General features: G+C 37.5%; 2 protein-coding genes across 3 annotated transcripts in view; one reads left to right on the top strand and one right to left on the bottom strand.

Annotated features, from left to right (window-relative positions):
- LOC127654913 (solute carrier family 49 member 4-like) overlaps nt 1–7,434 on the bottom strand; it is a 50,598-nt gene extending 43,164 nt beyond the window's left edge. The window contains exon 1 of the mRNA XM_052142463.1: nt 6,996–7,434. Coding sequence (XP_051998423.1) covers nt 6,996–7,290 — 295 coding nt within the window. The 5' untranslated portion in view covers nt 7,291–7,434. The remainder of the gene's footprint in view (nt 1–6,995) is intronic.
- An 85-nt stretch (nt 7,435–7,519) lies between these two features.
- Nucleotides 7,520–24,634, top strand: hspbap1 (hspb associated protein 1). 2 transcript variants are annotated; one of them, XM_052142462.1, is made up of 8 exons: nt 7,520–7,616; nt 8,618–8,799; nt 9,779–9,963; nt 17,751–17,887; nt 18,872–19,043; nt 21,970–22,053; nt 23,374–23,484; nt 24,002–24,634. In XM_052142462.1, exons 2-8 carry the CDS (start codon nt 8,619–8,621, stop codon nt 24,551–24,553), a joined length of 1,422 nt encoding a protein of 473 aa, XP_051998422.1. In that variant the 5' UTR covers nt 7,520–7,616; nt 8,618; the 3' UTR covers nt 24,554–24,634. The 2 variants fall into 2 exon arrangements, with proteins under 2 accessions (XP_051998422.1, XP_051998421.1); XM_052142461.1 differs by having other exon boundaries at nt 7,520–7,652.
- The last annotated feature ends 1,387 nt before the right edge of the window (nt 24,635–26,021 follow it).

The raw sequence follows: 26,021 nt of genomic DNA, 5'->3' as shown, positions 1-26,021 counted from the left end.
AAACCTTCTGCTTACACATTCTGTGTTTAAGCCCACTACTCCACAAAGATTAATCAAAAGGGAAAACTTCAGAATGCTCAATGATGTAAAAAAAAGAAGAACCTTAGAGTGACAGAATTGAAGGAATCATTGTAATTGGTTAACATCTCTGTAAGGAGTCTACTATGCAGAAAACATTAAATAGGCATAGTGTCCATGGCAAGACACCAAGAAGGAAGCTGCTGCTAGCTGAAGCTCTGTAGAAGTTAGATGATGCAGCAAGACAATTACCCTAAACATCAAAGTAAATAAAATAAATCCCATAATGACTAATCCTCCTTTTGGAGTGGCCCAGCCATAGCACAGACCTAATCCAATAGAAATGCTGTGGAATCACCTCAAGAGAGCCATTCACAGCAGACATCCTAAGAATATTTCTGAGTTGAAGCAGTTTTGTAAAGAAGAATGGTCCAAAAATCCTTCTGAACGTGCAAGTCTATTCCGCAACTCCCGAAAAAAATAAGTGGTCCTTGCTGCCAGGAGGATCAACCAGTTATAAAATCTAAGGGTTCACTTACTTTTCCCACAGCACTGTGAATGTTTAATAGTATGTTTTCAGTAAAGAAATGAAATATTTTAACTCTCTGTGTGTTGTTTGCTTAAAAGGTGCAATATGTAACAATTTTCATGGAATATTCCAAAAAATGTTTGCCAATGTGTGGACGGCTTGTAACGCAACTTAATAAATGAGCACTTCCCGGACTTTCTAGGTTGCCTTTTAAAGCCTGTAGACTAATTTTCATGTGAAGGCAGCAGGTCGCTTTTGCCGGGAAAATCCAAAGGATGTGACATGTATGCCCACTCAGTGCTTCTATTCCACTGTTCAACAGCGACAACAAACTGCAACACTAGGTAACATTATCTTAGATATGGAATCCAGCAAATGTCCGGCTACAAGCACAGCACCAACTCCTACCGAATCCTGTCTGTCTAAGCGGGAACGGGATTTTGGTTGAGCGAAAACTAGAGTGAACATCGGCAGGGCATTTTGTTCCTGGTGGGACCTTCATTCGTTTCTGGGGATCAAAACCAACCCTGAATTGGCATTCTTCTTATTGGACAGGTAAGCTTGCATAACTGCAAAGCATGTGAAATATAGTGCCATAAGGATTGATCTGTGTCATTTTAGCTAACTTGATCTTACCTGCTAACGCTGACAAATTGCAAGATACCTTGCTTCGTAACTTTCAAATAATTTCAACGATCTTCTCTTTATACTAAAAGTCAGGTATACAGGATAAATATAAGCAAATACGCTGGTTTATTATTTGTAGTACAACATATGACATACAAAACATACAATAGTGCAACAGTAAACTGTCTGGTACAGTTCAGTATATGTAGCTGTATATGTGTATCAGTATGGTATGTTAGCTGATTAGTAGTTTTAGTTTATTCTCAAAGTTTGTAGTAAAAGATTTACAATTATAACTGTAATTTTAATTATGCTACCTCATTTGTCAGCATGATGCCGGTGAATCACGTTCAGGCTCATTGAACATTATATCGTTGTTTTGGTTGATGCTCACTCGCTCGCGTCCTTATGGTGTGTGTTCACATTGTGAGCGACAGGTAGCTTGCTGCAGTTCACTTAACGGCCAGAGGTGTTATTAATAAAAAGGGTTTCTGAATCTTACATACTGCACCTTTAAGCACATTGTGTTTGTATACTTGACAACACAAGTATATGAGGATGAGATTGGATTTTATGACCAATTAATGTAGAAAACGAGCCAATTCCAAAGAGTTCACATACTTTTTCTTGCCACTGTATGTTGATACATGTTTGTTGTTTACATGCCTAATTTGAAATAATTACATTTATGGCACTTTTCCACTGCACGTTACGGTTTCAACTCGTCTCGACTCTCCTCGCTTTACATTTCTGAGCTTGCATTTCCATTGCAGTTTAGTGCCACCTCAACGTGGGTGGGATTATAGGCTGATTGTCATAGTTGTGCCACCTCTACTGCCATGACATCATCTTAACTCGACACAAACAATAACACAACTGCTAGCTGTTAGCTACTAGCTCATTGTGCTGCATAAAGCAGTTGTTGCATGGTGATTTTACACAAGTGTAACAATTCAATTGGCCAGGTTGTTTTAGAAGCAAGCTTCCAGTAGCTGGTCAACTAAATAAAGTAAAGCTTTCAAGCAGAGTATAGAGTTAACATAACAAAACTTCCATCCTCCATCGTGGATCAACGCCAATCCAGGGCAATCTCCCTCCCATTGGTCGCCGGTTCAGATAGCGTCCATTTGGTCGAATCAATTCCACTTTTCATTGATGGTTCTGTAGTCAAGTTTTTTTTACTTTTCCCTACACTGTTGGTAGGTCCGGTGGTAGCCGTGTGCAGCCATCAGCTGATACACTTCCTGAGACTTTATTGTTTCGCTCATCGCTAACAAGTGGACCATCTGCACCTCGTTTATTGACCACGGTGTGGTTTTGCGCACAGCCATTTATTTTTTCACAATTCGAAAGTCACGTGAACAAATGATACTGTTATCGCTGTTGCTAACTTCAAAACTAGCGAGTTGATGTCGCGTGTTGGAAATCCAGTGGCGCTGGTAGTGACGATTCTCCCTGACCAATCAGTGATCTGCAGGGTTTTGACATCACATTTAGTATTGGCTCGGCTTGCTTGGAACCTCGACCGAGGTGGTACTAAAAAAAAAGTATCAGGTACTATCTACAGTGGAAAACCCCCAAAAACAGAGCAGAGTCGAGTCGAACCGTGCAGTGGAAAAGCTCCATTATATGTAGAACAAGTGCTAAAATGGTACTGTCACTTTAAGACCAGCGGCAGGGTGTTTTGGTCAAATGGCTTCTTTACTGCATCCATGCCACGTGTGATTAAATGTTTCTTTTGTTGTTTTTGATCAGTAACTGACTGTAGAGAACAGAAAGGGTGTTAAAAGAGAAAATATTCAAATGACAAATGGATTGCGTGGGTCTCAGCTTTGAACTCACATAAAACTGAAAGAGTCAATCTTTTACTCTCAGCAAGCAGCAGATCTTGGACCTGAAGATTTCGAGTGAAATCTGAAAAATTATCAGCCAGTGGCTAATCACACATTTTATTTTACATCCATATGATTGTAGTGGGTTGTGGATTAAAAAGAATGATCTTTGGATTTTAAAAATGGAATTTGGGATTGTTCAAATAAAGATCACAATCAAGCAGAAAATAAAAATGTTTGTCCCTGCCTTAGTCAAATGCATGAGGGGCCCAGCGTGTCTGGTAGAGAAACGCAAGCGTCTCTGACTGCACTAAATAACCCTGCTTGCAGAGTTTGCACTTATTTAGGCGACCTGCTTCTTTATTGAAATTCTGGACATGATATGAATACACAAATAGTTGAATATAAATATTGATACATGGATCTTAAGCAGCAATTCAATATCATGAGAAAAAGTATTGCTTTATATCGCTCTTTGATTGTCTCGACCGAGCCCTAGGGAAATGTTAAAAACATGAGCATTCTGTTTGACCAAACTCTGTTAGAAACACAAACCACATGAGAGTTATTTAAAGTGTCGAAACGGACATGTTCAAGATTCAGAACTGACACCTCACAAGATTATTCTGATCTTAACACTGAAGGAGAACCAGCTCAGTATATCCACGAGTGCTACAGATCCCAGTGTAATGTATCATTAATCATTTTTAGGAGGACATCTGCAAACATTATTTGAATAGGTACATATACAGCATATGTTTGCATATGGCCTAGACTTTTCAAATACTCCCATCGAATCATTTAGGGAAACTGAACCTGAACTGAAACAAAGCTACTAGTTTCATGTCAATTGTATCACTCTGTGGTCTCTTCGCACAGTAGTTAATTTAAATTCAAACCAATATTTGATGTATTTATTTATTTAATAAGAAGCGGTATAATGAACAGCCAGTCTGTAATTATTGCAAAATAAACCCCTTCAGGGTGATCCAAGACACCTTCCACCATTTTTTATTATCTGTGGAATTCTGTTTAAGAGTCATTATACCAATATCAATGTTTAAAATAAAGAAGGTTAAAACAGAAAGAAAAAAATGAAAAAAAAGAGGATCTCTTGGTTTTGACTTTTATTCTTTTGGGTTTATTTTTCACATTTTTTTAAATGAAGGTTTTAATGGCCAGGGGCAATATCAAGAGCAGAGTGGCCTTTATATGTAATACAATTAGTGATGTAACAAAATGAAAGTTCTTGGCTGAAACTGTAACCAAAAATTCTGGACACGCCGGGCCGAAAACGTAACCGAAAATGAATTTGTTTTATATATCACATTACTTGTTCAATTTAAATATGATTATAATTTAACAATAATGATAAAGTTATATTAGTGTATACTGTACATTACAATAATACAATTTCAGTCATAATTTTAAAACCCTATAGCTTTTATTTTGTTAGAAAATTCCAGGAAGAACTTTGAGCTGCGCTAAAAACAGTAGCGCTTCACGAGCCATGTATGCGTGTGCCGAGTGTGTTTCCACAACAAAAGCAGTGCTCAATAACTGAAGTGCACTGCACATGCAGACGACATATTTCCTTATTAAATACACCCTTTGCGATTCCCAAAACTATTGAATGGCTTCAAGAGACTTTGAATATAATGTCATAGTCATATGGAATACTTAAATGTTCCTTTGTGCTTATTTAATGTCATATTGGAAAGTGTTCAGTTAGTGTAATATGATATACACTAACTGAACACTTTATTAGGAACAATATGGTCCTAATAAAGTGCCCAATGTGGTCTTCTGCTGTTGAAGTCCATCCGCCTCAAGGTTCGACATGTCGCTCACTACTTGTACAGAGTGGTTATCGGAGTTACTGTAGCCTTTCTCTCAGCTCAAACCAGTCTGGCCATTCTCCATTGACCTCTCTCATCAACAAGGCGTTGCCATCCACAGAACTGCAGCTGTTTTTGGTACCATTCTAAGTAAACTCAAGAGACTGTTATGTCTGAAAATCCCAGATGATCAGCAGTTACAGAAATACTCAAATCAGCCTGTATGGCACCAACAATCATGTCACGGTCAAAATGACAGAGATCAAATTTTTCATCATTCTGATGGTTAATGTGGACATTAACTGAATTTCCTGACCCGTATCTGCACTGCACTGCTACCACAAAATTGGCTGATTAGATAATCGCATAAGCAGGTGTACAGTACCCAGTACAAGTACTGGGAGTGTATACTGCTATATAGAAATGTCTATTACACACTTAACACACATTATCAGAGCCCTGGAAAACATGTGCTAATGACCAAAAGAGCAATCACTTCTGGAGATGTGGACTTTAATGTGTAATATAAACAATGCTTTTTCTACATGTGAGTTTTACGGTTACCAGATTTTAATGTAACTTTGTTAATGTTACGGTTACTAGAACTGTTCAAATTCTCAGCCAAAATGTTCGTTTTTCCTCTTTCAACCGAAAGCCAAAAATAAAATTTTATTCCATTTTCGGCAGTCCATCCCTACATACAATTAATCAAATAAGATGTACACAAAATTGCTGGATTTAATGAACACTTATTTTACACAATATTAACACCCCAAAAAATATATGAACACAGAAATTAGATACTCGAAATGATGTAAGGCAGAATGACCACTTTTGTTAATCAGACAATTTAACAGTTAGGACGATGCTGATAATTACAAAAACGGTCACATATTGGTAGTTTATCAATTTAACACTATGACATATTATGGCATAATAACAGCAGACAATTACTGCAGACAAACAATCCTCTCAACATCACTGAGAGTTATATAATGCCTATATTGTCAATTCAATATAGGTTAATGCCAGTCATAATGTAATTCTAGGGAACAGCTGCCTACCTGTGATAAGAAAGAAGAAAAACTACTGAGAGCAGGATCTTTTAATTCTACTCTCTCCAGCCAGAGATATAATAAACTATGGGACACATAATTAACTCTCATTCAGCCATAAATGTTTTTTCTATGTCCATTTCAACTTTCTTTTGTAGCTGGAAGGCTGAATTTCCCACATCTTAGCATCTAATTAAGTTGTTAAAGTTGGTACAAAAAGCCACATCTAATGATGGCAGGCTTACACGACAACTTGTCATAATATGAGGTAGGGGAACTGGTTTTGTGGCCTAACATGTGACATGATCAGCTAACTTTTTTAATGATTAGAATTGTATTTCACATGTATTTAATGAGCCTTCTGTGTGGTGTCATTCAGCTCAGCACAAGTAACTCACATAAAACCTTTTCTACATTGTATATACTACAAACACTATCATGCCTTTAAAAACATTCAGCAACTATTTCAAAGATACTTGATGCATCACCACTTTACCACACATGTTTATTTTGAATTTGTTGGTCAATTTGTTGTATATACGTATATACAAACCGCAAGAAACACACTGACATATATAAAGGACGTCATATAGAATTATGTGTAGGTGTCAAAATTAATGACAGATGGTTTGAATGTACCATATTGTTAAAAATGGCAATCTGTACACTGTAGTGGACATTCAGATGGACACAAATTACAAATTGTAACGGACATAGCAGATTTGTTAAAACGTGAACGTATTACTTACATTGTTTGTGATCATGTACGATTTTACACAGAGTAGTATTAGTCTAAATATGCTAATCATCAGTTGTGATGATCCCTAAAAATAAACGAGTTCGTCTAAATTTGATCTGAATGTTCAATTTGAGCCAATTTGCCTGTATTTACAGGTGTTGCTGCCATGACACTGGAATAAGAACCAAACAACTCACCTTTTTTATCCATCAACCACACAAACCTGTATTTACAGGTGTTGCTGCCATGACACTGGAATAAGAACCAAACAACTCACCTTTTTTATCCATCAACCACACAAACCTGTATTTACAGGTGTTGCTGCCATGACACTGGAATAAGAACCAAACAACTCACCTTTTTTATCCATCAACCACATAAACAGTAGCCAGGGCAGGTAACCAACTGGACCCCACAGCACCAGCACTGCGATTTCTGTTGAAGAGAACTCGAACACATGTTTAGCCGAGTTCTGGATCGGTCCCCAGGTGTTCCACACCAGTCCTTGCATAAAACCCAGCAGTGAAAACATGGTGAGAACAAACCATCTTCTCCCGTACACCCTGCTGAACACCGGAGCTGTGTTTGTCGCGTGCTGGGCTGGAACCAATAAAGGTTCCGTTTCACCCTCGGTGCTTTCAACGGCGCCCATTGAACAGTCGCGGTATCACGTTCTAAAAATGTCTTAATGCGATTCAGTAAAGTCTACAAAATGAAATATTAAAAACTTGGACAGTCGATCATTTATCAGCTGCCCAGCGAAACAATAACAACAGATGACACACTGCTACGACCGAAACTTTAATGCGCATGGGCGGTGTCGGGACGGAAATGACGTCTGCTTGAAACTGAGCGTGTTGTTCTCCATGTTGGATCAAATTTTTCGTAAACCCATAGTGCGCTTCATATCTTTTTGGCGCCAAAATGGCGGCTGATTCGTTCACCAACATGTTGTTGAGAAACATCGGCGATTCTCACGTGAGTTTTGTTTACTAACCGGAAAAGGGACTTGAGGTAGGCGCACATACATTTGAATCTGTTTTATTTGCTTTTAGAGATGCAGTACATAAAGTGACTATAAACAGTGTTAGAAAGAACTTGTATTTGCTCACAGTCCAAAAAACACATCATCTGCCAAGTCTATTTAGAGTTGTCAGTATACTAGCCACCGAGCTTTGATCAAGTAGTTAATGATTTTTACTTTGTGATTCCCAGACACATAGTAAATGATCACGATATTACAGTATGTCGGAGAGATAAGTGAATGGTGACATGCTGCCTTTATTTTTTCTGCAGAATACAAATGAAGATTTTTAGAAAAATATCTCAGCTCTGTGGGTCCATGATACAATGCAAGTGAATAGTGATCCGCACTTTAAAGCTCTAAAAAGCAGTAGTTAAATTAATGTCTTCTAAAGTGATACGATCACTTTGCGTGGGAGACAGATCAATATATAAGTCCTTTTTACTTTATTTGTTTACTTCTTGTCACTCTCCAATGAGAGCACCCATTTTGCAGTAATAATGCGCATTCGGGAGCGACCAGAAGTAAACAATTATAGTGAAAAGGACTTAAATATTGATCTGTTTCTAACCCAAACCTATTCTATCACATCTAAAGACATATTTAACCACTGGAGTCATATTTATGTGATTTAAAAAGGCCTGATCACCATTTACTTACATATGGACCTTACAGAGCTGAAAAAAAATCTAACCGCAAGAAACACACTGACATATATAGAGGACATCATATAGAATTATGTGTAGGTGTCAAAATTAATGGCAGATGGTTTGAATGTACCATATGGTTAAAAATGGCAATCTAAATCTAAAATCTAAAAATCTTAATTTGTGTTCTGCAGAAGATAAAAAGTCATAAACATCTGGGATGGCATGAGGATGAGTGAATTATGAGAGAATTTTCATTTTTGGGTGAACTATCCCTTTAAATCCTCTCTCTCTGTATCTTTGTGCAGAATGGCTTCTAAACCTTTCACCCCAGAGGAGACAAGGAGTATTGTCCAGTCTTTGCAGAAACCTGCTGTGTTCCTGAACATGACCGCAGACTGGCCAGCATTGCAATGGACCGTAGAGCACCTGTCATCAAGACTTACAGAGAGAATGCGTTTCCGTATAGGGAAAAGGACTGCGGATAGTGGTAAGTCATGCAGATAAAAGGCTATCAAGTTTATTAATAAATAATCAGTGTACATTAGAGTAGGGTTGGAACTTACTAAATTTCTCAGGAAGTTAGATTAAAAGGAACAGGACTGAGTACCCCCAGGAAATGAAATGTTGTTTATTTGCTTGCGATAGGACAACGCCCATGTAGCATTGTGTTCCTTTCTCAAGAGTATTCCTCACCTTTGTTTTTAACAATCTAAATTGGGTAAGGTAGTTAACTTTCTTGAGAAATCACACTAAATATGTTTACAATGGATACATGTTCGATTTGAATCCATGTGTTCAGCAGTTTGATTGTACAATAATAAGTATAATAAATGTTAGTTTTTATTCTGAATAAATTAAAGTTCTTGAATTTATATTTTAAGTTACAATGTTATTGATGGGAGAAATTTGTAACAGCAACAAAACAACATGAACAGTCTTCTAGGGACTAAATATTTATTTATTTATTTTTAGAATACTAAGAGTAATACAGGCAGGTCTTTTATCCCCACAATGTCATTACCAGTTTTAAACTCTTCGTCTAACTTCGTTAGGCTTTTTGACCACACAACATCTTCTGCCTGGTGTAATTTAACAAATTTGTTTATACTGTCAATTTCATTAATGTCAACATGAATCAAAATTGACCCTATTTACAGTGCTTTTTGATACACATTCCTGGTCTTATTATGTACGATTAATTGTTGCATGCAATTCTTTGAAAAAAATTGCCTTCATAAAATCACCTGGCTCCATTTCATAATGGAATGCCCACATTTTACGATTTAATGCCAATACCAATAGATAAAATCAAGTCCTGTCTTACATTTTTCTCATTGAATATCTTTGTGAACACCATTTTATATTTACTTTAAGAAAGTTCTTAAAATGATTTGCCTTTCCAGTTTGTGCATTTTGAATAAACCATCTTGGGTTATTTACACTACTTTTCTTTTTGTTTGTTACAGCTCCTCTTTTTGAAACTGACTGCTCCTACATTGATGCAACCCTTAAAGAGTTTCTTTGCTGGACTGCAAAAGATGGTGAATCAAATGTTGGGCCATTTTCTGCCTATCACAACAAAGAATTCTGGGCTTATGCTGATTACAAGTATATTGCCCAGCTTTTCCAGGACAAACCTGCTATGTTTAAGGTAAACATCTCAATTCCACTTCCATTACTTTCATTTAAAAAAATCAATACATGTTTTTTTTTGGGGGGGATGTTTTAAGGGATGCAAATTTGTATGTCATCTATCAGTGATTTGGACTGCGATTGAGTGATATGGTTCTTGGAAGTCCACAATAGATAGTATGCCTCTGGGAAACCATCTGTAATGCTTTAAAATCTGCAGACTTTGATGCCTGAGACATCAGTATCTATTAAGGCTGCACAGTTAATTACATTTAAACTATAATCGCAATATGGTGCATGATTACTAGACTGCAAATGCCTGCTACTATTATGTGCTTTCAGTGCTTCCATCAGAGTGATTTCGTCATCCGTCTGTTTCGAGATATATCGTGGAACAATAAATCATACATTAATGCATGAGGGAAAGTTCAATCTTTTGGATTTATTAATCAAACACAAAACATTTCCTATTCATACTCAAATCAAACAAGCCCAGGCAAACTTGATCCTCCCCTGAGACATGGGCAGAGATCTGAGGAATTCTCCTCCTTAACAACTGGGCACCAAACTGGCGAGGGTGGCAGCCAACGAGCACAGAAAGTAATTCCTCTTCTGGAACAAACCGCAGCCAGCTCCTACTGCACAAGAGCACAGTTAAACACAACACAGTAGCAATAAACAATGATCCCACATTAGACATGACACATGTGGGGGTTTAAATAAGAGAAACAAACACGAGGCAGTTGTCGCTCGCAGCTGAAGGTTGTAATGATCAGCGTTCCCATGGAAACATTCAGGGTTCCCATGGAAACGCTGATTCAGCATGCAAGCAGCACCTGAGACACATAAGGGTAAAACATAAACATGCTTTCACAAAACAGACAAGGGGCAATGATGCCACGATCCTCCACAGGCGAACACAACCTGGCTAGGTGCCGTGACCGTGACATCACTGGAGGGCTCAAATCATGCACAGCGATAACCCACTGCCAGACACGTGCGCCCACACAAAACACGAATACAAAACACAAGACAGACAAGGGGCGAAGATGTCATTGTCTTCGTCAGACAAAGCCCAACCTGACCGGTTGACAGAACCATGTCATCACCGGAGATCACACAACGGTCCAAACAACCGGACTCATGCGCTTACACAAAGGGAGAACACAAAGGCAGGCTGATACTGCCACGGTCCAGTCAGATAGAACCTAAACCCGACAAGGTGACCAGACCGTGATTTTATTTTCCTAAAACACTTACTAGCAACAAAAACTACCACAGCACTTTCCTTAACCATTGTTTGTCACTATACACTGAAAAATGTCCCAGATCCATGAGATTATTGCTTGCAATAACTAAAGTTTGATTTTGAGGTAATTTGATCAAATATTTAATTTAGTAATGAAAGGACAATAATTGGCAATAAAAAGCACACATTGTTTTTCTTAGGTGGGCGGGAAAGATTTGTTCTGAACATGTTCAAAGTGGGCTCACATTGACTCACAGATTCATTTTTTTTAGAATACTTGAGATGTGTAAATCCAAATGGGATTTAAATTAACAGGAAATGGTGCACCCTTTTCTGAAGTGGTTATTTTGAATAAGCATTATCTTCATTTATTACTCAAAAATGCAATCTGTGGTCTCAAATGTATTTGTCTAAGTTGACAAATTTTGCCCTGTAACTATTGTCTCTATATCTACACAATATCACTGTAACCCTCCTAAGGGGGCCTTTTAACCCAAATGTGGGGGCCTTTAACCCTGGTGTGGGGTAAAAGGCCACCTCTAAAAAAAAATTACAAAAATTCTAAATACATTCTTTATTTTCAAACAAATTGTGTTGCTCCATCATTATTCAGTAAAAAATAAAAATAGATAATACACTGATGGCAAAACGTTTGGAATAATGTAAAGATTTAGCTGTTTCGGAAGGAAATTGGTACTTTACTTCACCAAAGTGGCATTCAACTGACCACAAAGTATAGTCAGGGCATTACTGATGCAATAAACATCAGCATTGCACTATTTGAAAAAAGTATTTTTTGATCAAATCTAGACAGGCCCCAATTCCAGCAGCCATCATTCCAACACTTTATCCTTGAGTAATCATGCTAAATTGCTAATTTGGTACAAGAAAATCTCTATATTATATAATTATATCAAACACAGTTGAAAGCTATTTGGTTCATTAAATGAGGCTTAACATTGTCTTTGTGTTTGTTTTTGAATTGCCTCGGTATGCAATAGACTGGCATGTCTTAAGGTCAATATTAAGTTAAAAATAGCAAAAAAATAAACAGCTTTCTCTAGAAACTCATCAGTCAATCATTGTTTTGAGTAATGAAGGCTGTACAATGCTTGAAATTGCCAACAAAAGTGAAGAATTCATACAAACGTGTACATAACAGTCTTCAAAGACAAAGGACAACTGGCTCTAACAAGGACAGAATGAGATGTGGGGGCCAGATGTACAATTAAACAAGTGGATAAGTACATCAGAGGCTCTAGTTTGAGAAATATACGCCTCACATGTTCTCAGCTGACAGCTTCATTGAATTCTACCCGCTCAACACCAGTTTCATGAAGAACAGTAAAGAGAAGACTCAGGGGCGCAGGCCTTATGGGAAGAATTTTAAAGAAAAAGCCAAAAAGAAAACAAAAAGAAAAGGTTTGAGTGGGCAAATAAACACAGACATTGGACAACAGATAATTGGAAAAGAGTGTTATGGATCTTAAACCCATTGAGCTTTTGTGGGATCAGCTAGACTGTAAGGTGCGTGAGAAGTGCCTGACAAGACATCCACATCTATGGCAATTGCTACAGGAAATGTGGGGTGAAATGTCACCGGAGTGTATGGACAGACTGACAGCTGGAATTACAAGGATCTGCAAAGCTGTCATTGCTGCACATGGAGGATTTGTTTGATGAGAACTCTGAAGTATTTTAATAAGTTCTGAAATTTTGTTTAAAAATTGTAATAGGAATTTTTCACACAATCATCGAGATCCAAGCACATGTGAAGAAATAAACAATATAATCAGAATTGACAGAAATGATCCAGTGGATGCCAAATAATACAAATTGACATAATAGGTCCTCCCTAACCTAAATTTGCTGAAAGGTTTGTACCGAACTTTTGAAACCGTAAAACGCACATAAAGGAATCATAAAATTAATCCATAGAACTCCATTGGTTGAATCCATATCTTTTGTAGCAAAACAATTCAAGAGTTATGGCCAAAAATTAGATTTTTGTTTATTTTATTTGTTTTGTCTGAGTCACATGAAAGAAACCAGAATTCTCTACTATGTTCTTGTGCAGAGATATATGTTTTGTTACTTGGTTGCTAGGGTAACCCCATCTGGTTGCTAGGCAGTTACCAAGGTGATACTCAAAAGGCTCCTTTCTACCGTGAGTCCAATGAAGGAAACCAGAAGTCTGTATGACATTCTGATCCTGAGATCCCCATCTAAACATTTTGAATGGAAGTCATTGAGGTTTGGTTGCTAGGGGTTCTAAATGCTTTCTAAGGCGTGGCTAAGTAGTTTCCATGATGTATACCCAAAGTCTGATTGCTCACCCAAGTAAAACAAGCCAACTGTCATTTCTCTAGGATATTCTGATCCAAAGATATCATACTCAGCCATTTTGAATGGAAGTCAATGGGGCTGGTTGCTAGGGTACTCTAAATGGTTGCTTGGGTGTGGCTAAACATTTTTTCAAGTGGATACATGAAGACTGATTACTCACCCAATCGAAACAAGCCAACTGTCATGTCTAAAGTCCATTCTGATCCATAGATACCCCTCTCAGCCTTTTTTAATAGAAGTCAATAGGGCTGGTTGCTAGGGTGCTCTAAATGGTTTCTAGGGTGTGGCTAGCCAGTGACCAGAGAGATTATTATTTGCTACTTATTTGAGTACTAACCTGACTCAGAAGATCCAATACCTAATGTCTACAAAATTCTGTTCTGAATATATTCTTCAGAGCCATTTTGAATGGAAGTCTATGGGGGTGGTTGCTAGGGTACAGTAAATGGTTGCTTGGGCATGGGTACGCCATATCCAAGATAATACTTAAAGACTGATTGTAGCCTGAGTGAAATATGCCCACCCCTATGTCTCTACGACATTCTAATTGGGAGATATGATCCCACAAAATTAATTGTCTTGTCATAGTAGGAAAAAAACAATTGTTTTCATGGGCAAGAGCCTTGCCATAGTATGCCTGTGGGGCATTTTTGGGCTGGAAGCATTTTACAGATTTTGGACACAGCCATATAGAAATGATGTAAGACAGAAACAGGGATAATGGAAAAATAAATACATAATATAATTCCAGACATATGTAAACATATCTCTAAAACAATGTGACAGTTAATCATGTCTGACAACTTGACAAATATGTTTTCAAAATGTTTATATGTAAAAATGTATTTGACATTTGATTATGTGTATCATTTTGGAAATCACAGATTTATATGCAAACTAATATTATAAATGTCAGAAGACATTGTCATTGTACCAAGTTTCTTCAAATAAATGTATATGCATTCATACACTTATGAAAGCCTTATGGTGCATTCACATACAACGCAAAGAAAAGTTTCACCTTGCATTGCTCGCGAGAGTTTAACCGCTGGATTATAAATTTGTATTTAAACTCGCGTTCAAGTAGACACGCATATTTTCAGAACTATCCAGGTAGTCCAACTTCCTCGCTTACTTTCCTCAGAGTGATGTCTTTTTTCATCCGGTCTCTGTACATGTATGACGTTGTGTCATACAATTCCGGGTGCCCGCACACCACTACTACAATTTTTTCATCCATTTTTCCAGATTTCTTCTGCTACTACGTCAGTACGTCAGTGACAGCCAGACAATCTCAATGCTGATAGGCCTTCGCGACAATGCGTCATGCGGATTTCTTGCTTGAGTTTAAAAATTTGATGAATGAAGCGATTTCGCGTGTTCGAGTCGTGCCATCCACCCAGCGCGAATCATTTAGTATGAATACTCAGAATGTCCTGTTTTCCATATTTACACAGTTTTGTGAAGTTTGGCATTTGTGCACTCAAGATACAGGAATATTAGTCATAATGGGCCACACTAGTCAAATATATCAGATTGTATCTTCTAGACGATTTAACGCCTGCATGGTCTAGCGCTGACCTGGGCCAAGTTTGGTGAAGATCTGATTAACGACCTAGGAGTATTTAAAAATGTAGGCTTTTCAGTAAATCAGAATGGCAGAAACATTTTATAAAATTAAATAAAACTGATATATACATTTTGTAGGACTTGACGCAAGGATTTAGAGGTAAAAATCATTTTGATTTTAATGTGCTCGGATGTGGAGTAATTAGCAAAAATGTAAATGTTTTTTGTTGTTGTGCCATTTTGTGGCCGATTCTCACAAAACTTGGTTCACAGCCTCATTTTGACACTGTTTATGAATATCTCTAATTTTGTACTGGCCGGCCATTCAAATTTGATTTTATTAGCTGCTGAAATTTGATTGGCTGCTGGCGGCCATGTTTGTTGTCTTTTCCAAATGCCTTTGGGCCATAGAAGATGCAAACCAATTTTCAACATCATTGATCATACAGCTGTGGAGTTATGAGCATTTTTTCAGTTGTAGCGCCCCCTATAGGCAGAATTTGACGCGACTTGGCGTGCAGCCTCAGAATGTCAGAATGTGTATCAAGTTTCGCAAGGTTTGAACTTTTAGTTTGGTAGATATAGGTCAAATTCAGTTTTATGGATGACACCTGACCAATTCGGTGGCTTATATCTTCGTAACGCCTTGACGAAATTAAATTCTTCGGAAAACATTTTGTAAGGAGTCTCCATAAATGATGCATACCAAAATTCATGCAAGTTGGAAATACAGCTTTGGAGGAGTTTGAAAAAAGTTAATTTTCCCCAAAATTAAAAATGGTGGAAACATCTTATAAACGGAAATGAAATTGGAGATATACATTTGTACTCAAGGAATCAGGAAAAAATTATTTTGATTCTTGTCCTTACGCAAAAGTGCTTATTATAGTGCCACCAAGTGTCTGATGGCTGGGTGTGTGGGTGCCTGAGTAGTGAGGGGGATTTGGAATCATCCTGAGAAGTTTGGAATCTCTACGACTTACAGTCTCTGACACCCAGACACTTTTAGGGCAGAAATAAAAATAATAAGAAAATCAGAAAAAATTAAATAGGGTTGCTGCACCATCGGTGCTTGGACCCCTAATAAGTTGCATTTAAAAATAGGGTTTTAGAAAAGCGAGACACATGGTGCATGTAAATATGGTGTGTCTTAGGGTGTGAGCAGAATGAAAGGACACGCGCAGAGTGACAGGATTTTAGCGGTCTCTGCCTTTAGCTTTATGTCTGCCAGGTCCCCTCAAGTTTGCATGAGTGCCTTTGCTCTCATTGTTCTAAATTCGAACAGCATATCTATTTATATATATCATTAAAACCTTTCAAACTTTTTTGTTAAATGTTTTGCTTGAAAAGAGTTCTTGGCTATCTTTCTGTACAAAAAAATGACACTTGGTTTGATATTGTGTATATTTCATGCAATGGCATTCATGTTTATATTTAATTGTGACTTAAGTACACTGTATAGTACATTTTTATTACTGTATATAATGTGCGTTAGTATTATTTAGTACATTTTATTAAAATTATATAATGTTTTTTTCATTGATGTATATTCTGTCTGACAATTAAGGCAAATACTAGTGTTTTAACTCTTTAGCTCAATAAAAAAATACATTCAATTGGACAAGACACAATTCTCCTAATTTTCTCCCTCTATCAATCATTTTCTCAGACCTCATCAAGCACCACATTAACCCATTTGCCTTTTTCTGCATGCCAGTTATGCTTGAGAACAATGTTTCAAGAAATGGAACACTACAGCTCATTGGGCACATCAATGGCATCAGCATCAAATAATAAACAGTGGGATGATAATTAATATGTATTCCCTGTCCACTGAGGATGATTACTTTTACTTTGGTATGTTTGGTGTGAAGCTGTGTATTAAAATTGTTACAGCATCTCATGAAAATGTATGGTAGCACACAGAATAAAATATATGAAGACCAAATAATCACTCATTGTTTTTTTACTATTCCGATTATAAATATACTATGGTGTAACTGTGTCATTCTGCGAACATTAATTTTATTTTGTTTTTCCCAAGAGAACAATGACCGAATTATTAGTTCTGGCTTTCAGTTTTTATAAATCATAATAAATGCTAATGAGGTGCCAGTGTTCTCCCTTCCAACTAGGGCACCCAGAGAATGTGTAGACATGGGCCTCTCTTTAATGATGAATTGGGTAGTTTAAACATTGCTGAGGGCTTGATTACATCTCATTTAAAGTCATCTGGAAATGGTAATGGCTTAATTATCCACCTTTCTGAGCAACATCCTGTTTATTATATTGAATTGACACAAAAAATGTATCAAATTGTTTTTATATATATATATATATATATATATATATATATATATATATATATATACACACACACACACACACACACACACACACACACACACACACACACACACACTGGTAGCCAAAAGTTTGGAATAATGTACAGATTTTGCTCTTATGGAAAGAAATTAGTACTTTTATTCACCAAAGTGGCATTAAACTGATCACAATGTATAGTCAGGACATTAATAACAGTAAAACGTACTATTCCAATTAGAACCTTTTTTTCAGAACTACTTCAAAGAGGATACACCAGTATATTTATATATGTTTAAACACAGTCATTATAATTGCAGGATGTGGTATGGTCAGACTTTGGCTTTCCCGGCCGTGATGGACGAGATAGCACGCTTTGGATCGGCACACAGGGTGCTAACACTCCATGCCATCTTGATTCCTATGGTTGCAATCTTGTCTTCCAGGTCCAAGGCAGGTAAGAACCATAGTCATAAATGAAAATGCCCCAGATATTTTAATTTTGTAGTGAATTCATCTTGTGTTTTTTTTTTTTAATCTGTTATCTAACTTTAGCGATCAAAATAATGGTAATCAAATAAAAAATATTGAATATTTTAGCTTCTTCAAAGCAGTCATCATTTGCCTAGATTACAGCACTGCACACTCTAGGCATTCTCTCAACCAACTACATGATCCATCCACCTTAGATACTTTTTTAAAGGAGTTCCCATGTATGCTGGGCTCTTGTTGGTTTTTATTTTTGTAAAGACAATCGTACAATTTAATGCATTTAAGTTTACACATTTAGATCAAAAGGTTTTATAAGAAACGTCAATTCAGTCAAGTATAACATCTAGTCCTGGGTGACTATCTAATTTCATTTATAACTGATAAATAAGGAGGAATGGCATGTTCTTGATCCACTCCTGAGCTATTTCTTTTGGCCTTTTGTAGGCTTTTAATGACAGAGTTGACATAACTCATAACTCCACAGGAAAGATGACAGGGGAGAAGAGTGGGAATGGGAGCGGGAAAGATCCTCACGAGCAGCGACTCGAACTCCGGACACCCGTGATGCATCAGCACCACATGTCACGAGCGCAGCCTGCTAGGCTATGGCTCTGATGGCTAGTAATGTTTTCCCTCTGCATAAGAGACAAAAATATTGATGTGAGAAGCTATTGAGATTTTCTCCATTGTGTGAAGCTGAACTGACAGTGATGGAGACCATCCTCCATCTTATCTCTCTGTGGAGCTTGTCTTGTATCTGTAATTGCTTATTGCGAATCCTTGTGTCGAAATCTCCTAGTCACAGTTCACTCTGTGTATTGTGTAATATCTAATGATTAAAGCTGGTCTTAATGTGAAACTGAGAAATTGAGTGATCACAAATTCCAGCCAGTAGCATCATATTCATTCAGGCGGATCTTAATAATGTTTTGTGGCATTCTGTCACCAGAAAACGATGGCATCTCTTCCCCCCTGACGACACATCTTGCCTCTACCCAACACGTATACCATACGAGGAGTCTAGTGTGTTCAGTCAGGTCAGTGTAGTCCATCCTGACCAGAAGAAGTTTCCGGCTTTCAGAAGAGCTCAAGTTCACACAGTCACTCTGAAGCCTGGTCAGGTAAATTATGTCATTCCCAATGCTTCATGGGAGTATTTGGCCAGTGCTAAGCTGTTTTGAGGTGAATTCCAATTGGTACAGCAACTTCTGTTTCAGTAAAGCAGTTACAGTGGAAATGAATGTAGTAAATGCAGTTCATAAATGTGTAAATACACACTGTTGCAAAAGTATAGTCACCAGACTATACATTATACTGTACGTGTTAACATTATGGACGTCCTGGCATCAATATTGGTATCGGAATTGGGTCTGAAACTGCGCTAATATATTTGTACTCATGTTCGTAAAAATGATCCGATACAAAAAACATTACCATCTGACGTACGAATGTCATTGCGTAAACATACAGTGCTCAAATTAAAATCACATTATGTCCTAGTGTCGTTATTAAACCGCAAAGGCTGTGATTTAATTAGATAAATATATTGTTTGCATGTGCTGCGTGCTTCAAAGTAAATAGATCTTGTTTTAAGAATGTTTGAATGTAAATGTGAAGCCAGCTGCTCATACTAAGCTCTAAAACACCATCATGAGTATTGTGTGCTCTGTTTGTAGCAGATGACAGCGAGCAGAGTGCTAATTCACTATGTAGCGTGCAGTACATACAGACTACATATTTATTAAATAAAGCCTTTTGCTGTTTAATAATCACACTGGGTCACGTAGCGACCTGATTTCCCAGAGGTGATAAGCTACCATCAAACACACAGAAATCGAGAGGCTTCACTCCAAAATAAAAGCTTCCGCCAAAATAAAAGCTCCATTAATATGGAAAAGTATGATAGAATATAAAATCACTATAGTTGTGTAATATGCACTGTATTACTACTTCTACTACTACTAATAATAAATCAATAATAGTTATCTTATATTTAAGCAATATATAACATCTGTGCTGCTCTGTTGTGCAGCTCTTTATTTGACAAAAATAACTCCAAAGTTGTAGTTTAGACTGCTGTGAGGATCTGTATAAAAGCTATTCAATTTATACAAAATAATATAATATTACTGTATGTTGAAAATTAAATGTTCTATTTTCATTTGATAACAGTTGTCATTCATTTATTTAAACCTCATTTTGATGATAAAATTGTAATAAACTGTTGAATATGGAATTCAGACAACAAAACTGGCATCGGCATCGGCGAGTGCTGAAAAGGAAGTATCAGTAATCATACTCGTTCTCCAAAAAATGGTAAGCGATACTAAAATCAGGTTAACATGTAAGATATTTACATCTTGTGACTAGATGGATTGACCCTTCTCTGTCTTGAAAGGTTTTTAAGTTATCGTTAAAATCAGTTTCTCATTGAAAAAATGAATGGGACTTTTTCTCGAACACTACTGTTACACTCTATTGTGTCTTTAATGGTGTTCACTAAGACAAGCATCACTTTAACCATTGCTCATATTTAGGGTTGGGGTTTATCTAGGGACAAACATGATCATAGAGCTTGGGGACTGGACTCTGCCAGTAACCAACCACCTAGCAATGTCCTAACAACTGCATAGCAGCATGCTAAAAAACACTCAGAACCACTTAGGATCCACATAGCAACGTCCCGGCAAACACCCAAGCATCATGGAAGTGAGTTTTGCATGGGGAAGCACCACTTACATTTTCGTAAGAAAATTTGAAAATCTATTTTTGAATCTTTTTCACTTGTTTTCTATTTGCAGACAAAGGGGTTCTGGTTGTTTGAATATCAGATATTACAAAGGATTTCCAATTTATAACTGCACACTTATTTAAGCTTGTGCAAAATTACCCTGGAGTGATGTCATTAAGCATACTTTTCTGAAGCATTCACCATAACATTCCTCTCTGGAATCCAGTCTTTCTGGGTGCCTCATCACTATAATAGGTCGCCTTTGTGTTCAGTCAGTGTAAGCCAAGTGTAGATACAACAGACAACATTAATGTGTGTGTGTTTTTTAGCACACCCCCCTTCTTCAGATTCCAGCAGCGTGTGTGAAACCTCTTTGCTCAAGCTCTATTAAAGGCGAGACGGTGGCAAGGCAATTAGCGGCGGTCCAACACAGCGAGAGTACTCTCTGGGAGCGCTCACACTTTTCACAGCATACTAATGAAGATGAGAGACACAAGCTACCATTCTCTAAGAGAGCTAACACTGCTTCACTGCCTCTCGTAGAAATACAAAAACAAAATTCACCAGTTAGAAATGTTTTGTTTACAATTTACCTTGTAAAGGGATAGTTCCCCCAAAAATGACAATTCTGTCATCATTTACTCACCCTCATGTTGTTCCAAAACCATATGAAATCTCATACAGCTTTTGAACAACATGAGGGTGAGGTAAATTATGACATTTCAAATTCAGAACATTCTATCAAAGCAAGTCTGCAGGAGATTTTCAAACATCTGTCTTGAATAATAAAACATTTACAAATGCCTAAAACAGATACACACTTAAAACTGAAAATTTTCAGGCTGAATGAATTGCAGAAGTTTAATACTTAGGATATAAGTTTTAGAACAAACCCTAACTAGAATGTTTGAGAAAAGTCAATACAGTGCTGTCTTGCAATACCATTAACTCATGTGCATGGTCTTTGTTTTGATGGATGTGTTCTTGACATTTCACTCAGTGTTTGTTCCAATCTTTTGTTATTAATATATACAGTTTTCTTAGAATAAAAACTCTGTATGTGAAAAACTATATTGCCAGGATATTTATTTGTTTTTTCATGACCCAAATAAAATTTGATATAGAGCAAAGCTACCACCTGGTGGTAAATATTCTTCCAACACACACTCTCAAACTGTTTCCATTGTGCACAACGTGTTACAATCTACACTTAATTGCAGTTTCACCTCTGTAGCTCCAAAATTCTAAGAATTAAAGTTCTGTGAGGATCTTTTTGACTCACTGAGTTTTAACTGATTTCTTTTGCCTGTCGTCAGGTTCTGTTTGTCCCCAGACACTGGTGGCACTATGTGGAGTCGTTGGACCCTGTGACCATCAGTGTGAACTCCTGGATTGAGATGGTAAGACACTTCTCTGTTTTTAGTGCTTGCAAGGCAGCACTGTTTTGATATTACTCTATTATTCTGGTTAGTTTCTACTAAAAAACTATTTACCAAATTATTAAAATAATATTCCAGGTTCGGTATAAATTAAGCTCAATTGACAGCATGTGTGGCATAATATTGATTACCACAAAAATTAATAAAGTCCCTCCTTTTCTTTAGAAAAAGCGAAAATCTGATTAACTTACAATGCCAGTGAATGCGGGCCAATCCGTAAACATTAAAATACTCACTGTTTCAAAAGTATAGCCACAAGATTTAAACAATATGCATATTTACATGATTTTAGTGTGATAAAATCGCTCACTAACCTTTTCTGTGTAAAGTTCGTTATCGCATGAAAATGTAATGTCAACAAACCTTAAAACAGTAGAAAAAATGACATTTAAACAACTTTACAGCTCAAGTAATACATGAGTTTTAACAGAAGAATTAATGTAAGTGCTTTTATAAAATAAGCTTCACATTCACTTCTATTATAAGTGCCTCACTGTAACCTAGATTTTAGTTTCTTTTAAAGAAAAGGAGGGACGAGTCGAAATTAGTTTATGTGGTAATCAACATTATGACACAAATGCTGTCGATTGAGCCTAACTTGTATTGAACCCAGAATATTTCTTTAAACTTGTGCAATTAATTTAGCCCAACCCTATTTTTGTAAATAGTATACTATTTTTTTAACTAATTTTACCTAAAACATTAAAACTATTATTTTGCTTCCTTGCAAGCATTGGTATTTCCTTCAGGAAATGTAAATCTAGTTTCTGGTGTGATATCATTGCTTCCTCTCAGTGGGTGAGATATCATTGTGATGTATGTGTGTTTTCAAGATAAGAGAAGAGATGCTAAAGCCACCAGATGCTGTTTCCACTAGGCATAAAAATGCATCTTGCATTATCACACAGCGATCCGGTATGCTCGGTGCATCATATAAGCTAGCATTGCAATGTGTTTTATTTTTTTCCAAGATAAGAGAAGAGATGCAAAGCCCTCTATCCACTAGGCCATCTGATATGCCCAAACCACAATGATCTCATGATGCATCGCAAACCCAGATATTCGGTTGTTAAAATCTTGAGCAATAGTATACAATTTCGTTTTTTAAAGACAACAGTCACATTCTCAGGTACAAATTACATGCAGTATTTGTGATGCAAGTGATGTGGTTGCTCCATATTTCATGCTGGAAGAGTGTTCTCAATCATATATTTGGATATTAAAAAGTTATACTCTCCTAGTATGTGATGCTTTGATAAAGTTTTTTTCATTCTGCCATAGGATATGGATGATGAGGCCAGAGTAGGAGAAGCTCTTACTAAGACCATTGTGTGTGCCCTGAAAAGTGCACCCAGCTTAAACAATGACGACCAATGGCTCAATCCTACCGAGGTATTCCTTGTGCTTTTTTATCCCCTTTTTCTCCCAATTTGAAAAGCCCAATTCCCACTACTTAGTAGGTCCTCGTGGTGGCGCAGTTACTCACCTCAATCTGGGTGGCGAAGGACAAGTCTCAGTTGCCTCCGCTTCTGAGACATCAATTTGTTTTACATGTTATCACGTGGCTTGTTGTGCATGACACCGCGGAGACTCCCAGCATGTGGAGGCTCATGCTACTCTCCACGAACCACGCACAACTTACCACGCGCCCCATTGAGAGCGAGAACCACTAATTGTGACCACTAGCCAGTTTGGTTGCTTAGGAGACCTGGCTGGAGTCATTCGGCACACCCTGGATTTGAACTCGCGACTCCAGGGGTGGTAGCCAGCGTCAATACTCTCTGAGCTACCCAGGCCCCTACTGAGGTATTTTTATTCAATCTTACACATGTAGGCAGGATACCATGACATACGGCATAGAAGCATAACTACTGTTAACCTGTGTCATCTTTATTGTTGTGCATTGTAGGATGGAGTCTCTTCTCATGATGAAAACATGCAGTATTTGAACCTAGCTATAAAGGCCTGTATGGATAAGAAGAGAGACAATACTGAAGGTTCATCCTTGCATTCAGAGCAACCTAGGGTAGGGTCTGGAAAACGTGACTACAGTGGACAGATCAAGACTTCAGTGTCTGACCAGTCCCCTTCCTTCGTGATTCCCTTTGGCCCTCATCTTATTCCTGTCATTTGTGAGGTACATTTGGCTCATAAACCCAGATGCACCTGCCTAAAGGACACATCTTGTTGTAGGCATAATGATTTCTTACTGTGCCAAAGTAGACCACAATCTCAAGATAAACCTGATAAAGATGAACCTAGAGGTGAAAATGAATATTGTCAAAGTTTAGGTCAGCATGCATATCAGGAAACAGGAAGTGCAGGGACATCAGATGGACCGGCAGGAGGTGCTGGTGTATACATATCCACCAATGACCTGCTAGAGTGCATGGTACACCCTGATGTCATCACCCTGGTTACAAGACTTCTAATGTGCCGACAAAGAGAACTTAACTCTTGATAAACTGTGTTGTGTTTATTTTCTTTTTAGCTGGATGAGCACAATGTTTCTAAATATAAATAAACTATATAATGTTGATTATTTCTTGAGTCCATCAGTCTTTCTGTACAATAAACTGTCAGCAATGTTTAATACTCATGTTTTCCAGATTAACCAAAAATGATTGACAAAAAAACGAAATGGCATCAGACATGTTCACATTCTTTTGCAGCATGTATTTAAAGTTGCACGCAGTAATTGTTATGTTGCTCTGGCTGATACAGTGCCTACAGAAAATCATCATACCCCTTTGAAAGTCACTTTTTTTTGTCCTACAGCCTAAAATCAAACCATTCCAGCTTTATTGACAAATGTTGCCTTATAACACTCAAATAACGAAAAAAACAACAAAAAAACAGGCAACCGTTCCAAACACTTAATAAAATATGAAAAACTACAATAACAGGGTTTGAAAAGTGATCGTACCCCTGGATTGAAAGCTACCTTTTGCTTAAATTACAGCCATCAGTACGTTTGGATAGGTCTCTACTAACTTAGTGGGGGAATATTAATGGGGAATATTTACCCATTCTTCCTTGCAAAGTTGTTTGAGTTCAGTCAAATTGCAGCGTAAGCAGCAATGGAGTGCTCTCTACCCATCCATCCTCAGGTTTTCTATAGTTTTTTTAGGTCAGGGTTCTGACTTGGCCACTCAAGGACTTTGACCTTTCTATCATTAAGTCATTGCGTTGTTATTGATGACGTGTTTAGGGTCATTGTCGTGTTGAAAGCTGAACCACCTGCCCATCTTCAGTTGTTGAGAATAGGGTCACAGATTTGGAGGATTCTGATGCCATGTGGCATAAGGCTTTATGGTCGGATGAGACTAAATTTGTACTTATTGGACTGAACTTCAAGCGCTATATTTGTAAAACAAACAAACACAGAACACTGCCCATAACATACCATACCTATGGTATGGTGGTGGCAACATTATATTGTGGAGATGTTTCTCTTCAGTGGGGACTGGACAATTGTTCAGGATTGAATGGAAAAATGGATGCTGCCATGTACACCCAAATTCTTGAGGAAAATCTGTGGCCCTTTGCTTAAAAACTGAATGATGGGCAGGTGGTTCAACTTTCAACATGACAATAACCCTAAACACACCATCAAAAACAACACAGCCGCTTAAGGATAGGAAGGTCAAAGTCCTTGAGTGGCCAAGTCAGAGCCCTGACCTAAAAAAACAATAGAAAACCTGAGGATGGACTGGAAGAGAGCTGTCCATCGCCGCTAACTCCGCAATTTGAGTGAACTCGAACAATTCCGCAAGAAGAATGAGCAAATATTCCCCAATCTAGTTGCGTGAAGCTAGTAGAGACATATCCAAACAGACTGATGGCTGTCCTTAAAGTAAAAGGTAACTCTACGAAGTATTAAATCCAGAGGTATGATCACATTTCAAACCCTGTTATTCTAGATTTTC

Source organism: Xyrauchen texanus, chromosome 14, assembly GCF_025860055.1.
Source record: "Xyrauchen texanus isolate HMW12.3.18 chromosome 14, RBS_HiC_50CHRs, whole genome shotgun sequence".
Classification (NCBI taxonomy): Eukaryota; Metazoa; Chordata; class Actinopteri; order Cypriniformes; family Catostomidae; genus Xyrauchen; species Xyrauchen texanus.
This window is presented reverse-complemented; position numbering and strand designations above follow the sequence as displayed.